Raw genomic sequence first — 4,193 nt, 5'->3', positions numbered from 1 at the left:
GTGCCTTTTGAGCAGCACCGGGCTCTTTGGCTTTAAAAGTATTTCGACCGTATTGGATAATGCGCCGGCGGTCACGGTCAACCGTTGGGCGATCGGAGTGTGCGGTTTTTGGGGCCGACCTTTTCTAACCCGTCGTTCCTCGGGGGAAGGCAGCATCGCTGCTTCCATAAATATGGACATGCTGGTTGCCTGTGGGAAACACCTTACTGCCTTCACACTCCTGTCGCAGAGGACAGCACGACTTCACCCCCAGACCGCCTCGTACCACGACTGCTCGTAGTGCGGGGTCTCGCTGCTCTTGGTCTGGCCGCTCCCCTTTGGCCTTCCTGGCGTGGTTGGACCTTGTGGAACGAAGTTCCAGGCAGTGTAGCCCGCGGGATCATTGCGGCACTCAAGCCCGACCACCACGTCAAGGTGGCAGCTTTAGGTCGGTGATGTGCAGGCATTTTTAATTGACTTAGTCTTCCAATTTTTTACATTAGTTAGATGGAGTAGTGGGATTGCTTGTGACCACCTGCTTGCAGCTGCGACTATTTTTGAGCGCCCTGGCTTTATGTTATATTCAATAATGTCATTTATTTTTACTTTTAAAATCACTCAGGGATATTCACGGATTGAAACTCCACATCATTGAAGTGTTTATAGACAGTGGCTAGGCCACCAGAAGTCTGCATGCAGTTGGAAGTACAGACACGGTATATTTAACGAAGTGACTGATGGTGCCGCTAGAGATACTGCAAGTCTGAACATATTTTCCACAGTCTTACAGGCAACATACTGTCGAACATGGCTAAGTAAACTTATGATATGGTAATAATTGGTTAATCAATTGACAGGCCACGGCGATATGGCTTTTATCACTTAGTTATGAAGGTGTCGTCAACCGCAACCAAAGTAATGAGCAACATTAGCAACAACCTAACGCACAACCCTTTCCGTTCGATAAATACAGGTGATGTTGTCGTGTAATTTTACCCACCAGCTTCGGTCACACGCATCGTTAGATTTCTGGCCATTATTTGGTCACAAAGCTGATCAACCGATTCAAATATCCGGATAATCTAGAAAGCCGAAGTGTTTGTAGTACGATTAATCTCTCAAAGCTCATGTTGTTTTGACAAAACGAGCTGACTGTGTGGAGTGAACCCAAATTACTGTAATTTTAAGTGTGCCTTCCTTGTCTCACTGTGCTTTTCCCGGTTAGTGTGGAGGCAGGAGGCACGAGTTCTGCCGACCCATCTGTGCCGCCTTTCCTCAAAACTATCGCTTTCGATTTTCAGTCACCAAACCTCCGGAACAATAAGCCTTTGGCGATTATTCTGTCCGGCAAAAATCCCTGCTTGGCAGCTGTGCACCGTGATTCACTCACAATACTGAAATTGAGTTCAACAATTTGCTCCGTAGCGGTTCAATCTGGAGTACAATTTGTTCTCCTGATCATGACGGATCGTGACACACATTCGTATAACGGATCATAAGTATCCAACGCACCCTCACATGGTTCGCGGTGGTTTGTATCTAGGTTTAATATGCCCACTCCAAAGATCACCGCTCACTACTTCAACCGCTTTAGAGATTAAGCAGTATAATTCAGTGTGCTGACGTTTTCCTAGAAGATGCTCTCAAGGGCAACCACTCACTGGGTGTTTATGACTATCGAACCATATTTCTTATAGGTCTGAAACAAAGTATGTTTGGAGGTGTCTCTTATAATAGCACCTTTTCTATTACAATATATCCTTCTAAGGCCTGTCTGAGTTCATTACTGAGGGGAATGTTCTACATTTATCGGTTTGTACATCTTTCGAGAGACCAAATATCTGGGTGAATTTCTTTTCGGATATAAACTTTTAATTTTGTGGGAAACTGGTTGTTTAGTTGAAGCATACTCCACAAATACGAAGTTTGCATCTTTCCGTGGTAGATATAAACCGTTACTCTGCGGGAAAAGGATCTACCTGTCTACATTTGTTTTGTTTCAGGTGAATCAAAAGCCAGCACATTGTTGCGGAACCTTGAAAGTAAGTGCAAAACACTAGCGTGCAACCATCTCATTCCCGTGAGCTGTTTCTTTCCACTTAACCAAAGAAGCTCCTAAATACTCACAACCCCCTGATCAATCTGTATACAACAGAAACCACATAAATCTATATGCGCACTTGGCAGAACTCTGTTTATCGTATAGAATTCTTTTTATTTCATTTTTACTCGCTTACCCTATTCATTTTTGTTACACGTTTCTGATGACATTTAACAAAGCATTTACTTGTGCCCACTTGGAATCAAATGTAGGTAAACCATCATATCAGATAGGTAAACTAAATCTACCACGATTTTTTGCTTCCATAGATTGATCGGTTTTGTCCTTGTGGGCAATCACAGGTTGATGCAAAAACAGAAGTTTTGGTAATTTAGAAGAGTGACATGAGTGAATGCGCCCATATCACATTACATTTTCAAGACCTCAAGTAAAGGTTCAGCAATCTGGTTTAGGTGGAGTGCAGGTAACTTCAGAGAATAGACAGAGTTTTTGAAATCTGTGTACGAACAGAAGCATGTCTGGGCTCATCAACAAGTTATTCCCGCTAGGTAGCTGACCAATATCCTCAATAATTCCATCACTAATTACACATCTAAATATACCTCTTGCCAGTCTTAATAACCTACTCCATAATAATCCACACCGTGTGAATCTGTTTCATTTATTATCCGTTCAGTGAAATGTGTTTTTCCTTCTCACTGGTTTTCTAATATTAACAGTATGTTCCTTTATTAACACTATCTATTAAATAATAAACTCTCATTTTCTCGGACAGAGTACATCATATTGCAGGTTTTTGCAACCTAACACTACAACTTTGGTTGAATCTCATTGGATTTAAAACAGCCGGTATGATTGGAAGAATTAGGACCAAAAGTTAGTAGAAGGGAGAGTCCTATTGGAAGAAGATTTTATAAGCCGAAACGACGATGCAATTAGACGCTGTTAAATGTGCCGTTGTTTTTTTTGGCTGCAGAGTCTCTTAGTTACCGGGTGATGATAAGGTTATTTGCGGGTGGTGGGACGGTGTGCATCTAGGTGTTGACATGAGCATTTTACTCAAGGTGGAGTCAATTTTGGTAGTCTGGAGTTCATAATCGCAATCGATGGCCACATTCATTTTCATCGAGCGCTTGACAACAGTTGGAAGAACACTGTGTGACATGATGCATGCACATGTGTTCCAAATCTGCGCCCGGTAGAGGTATACGTCGAATGATGAATGATCACTGTTGGGGCAGGAAGTGAGTGAATTTATTATAGTTGTTCACATCTCACTAGGTTGGTATGGCTCAACCTCCCACAGCGTCAAACATTATGAAGTTTGGAAAGGTGGAAGAAGTTCTGCCTAAAATGCACTTTCGATGTCACGGACGTTTTTCTCCGATGAATACACTGATAACATTTTGTAGAAAGTTGCACACTTCGTGGATAATGATACTTTTCTCCACTCCTAATGTTTGCTGTTGCTTGGCATCCAGTCACACAGAGTATCTTCAGACATTATGGAGGCTCGAAATAAAAGTGTTGGCAGGGTAGGGATTGACGCTAAATATTCTTACAGACGGGTAAATTTTAAGCAATAATTACCGAATGCTCTCATATTTCAAGAACGAACCTTACTCCTCGGTCAACAACGCCGGATAGAAAAGCTTTGTTGACGTATGAATGAATGAGTTTTGACTGAACATTTGAATATTCTGGAGGGAAAGACATTTAGTTACTTTCGAGACCGTTACTCCAGTCTTCGAGTCTACAGGATGGTTGGAAGGTCACTTTATGTGTAACCTTATTTAAAGCTTATACAGCAGCCCAAGAGCGTAGCGAACTGGATATAAAAAATTTTGTTGCAATCAATCACTCTGTAACCGGTTTTTGGTATCCACAGACCAGGTCCGTAAGTATTACTTCGGAACTTGGAGAATCACGGCGTTCCTTCTCCCACCTAAAAATGACGTTTATTGGATTCAGTTACACGTTTTTTGAAGATTAATGTTCAGGCCGTTCACAGTTAAGCGTCAAAGAAAGACAGATGGAGAATTCTCTGAACCCTTTGCGCAATAGTTTGTATTATTTTGGAAATAATTAAAAACAAATGCATGTCGTGATAAAATCAGCCGACGAATCGAGCAGTCGGCTTATATATATATAT

General features: G+C 41.9%; 2 protein-coding genes across 2 annotated transcripts in view; one reads left to right on the top strand and one right to left on the bottom strand.

Moving 5' to 3' along the window:
* Positions 1-4,193, top strand: part of T265_00960 (hypothetical protein) — a gene marked incomplete at both ends in the record, with an annotated part of 91,224 nt that overhangs the window by 42,574 nt on the left and 44,457 nt on the right. The window contains one exon of the mRNA XM_009164875.1: positions 1,983-2,021. Within this exon, the coding sequence (XP_009163139.1) occupies positions 1,983-2,021 (39 nt within the window). The remainder of the gene's footprint in view (positions 1-1,982; positions 2,022-4,193) is intronic.
* T265_00961 (hypothetical protein) overlaps positions 594-4,193 on the bottom strand; it is a gene marked incomplete at both ends in the record, with an annotated part of 57,524 nt that continues 53,924 nt past the window's right edge. Inside the window, one exon of the mRNA XM_009164876.1 lies at positions 594-668. Within this exon, the coding sequence (XP_009163140.1) occupies positions 594-668 (75 nt within the window). The remainder of the gene's footprint in view (positions 669-4,193) is intronic.

The sequence above is a fragment of the Opisthorchis viverrini genome, assembly GCF_000715545.1.
Source record: "Opisthorchis viverrini unplaced genomic scaffold opera_v5_10, whole genome shotgun sequence".
NCBI lineage: Eukaryota > Metazoa > Platyhelminthes > Trematoda > Opisthorchiida > Opisthorchiidae > Opisthorchis > Opisthorchis viverrini.
The sequence above is the reverse complement of the archived record's forward strand: the minus strand, read 5'-3'. Positions and strand labels throughout refer to the sequence as shown.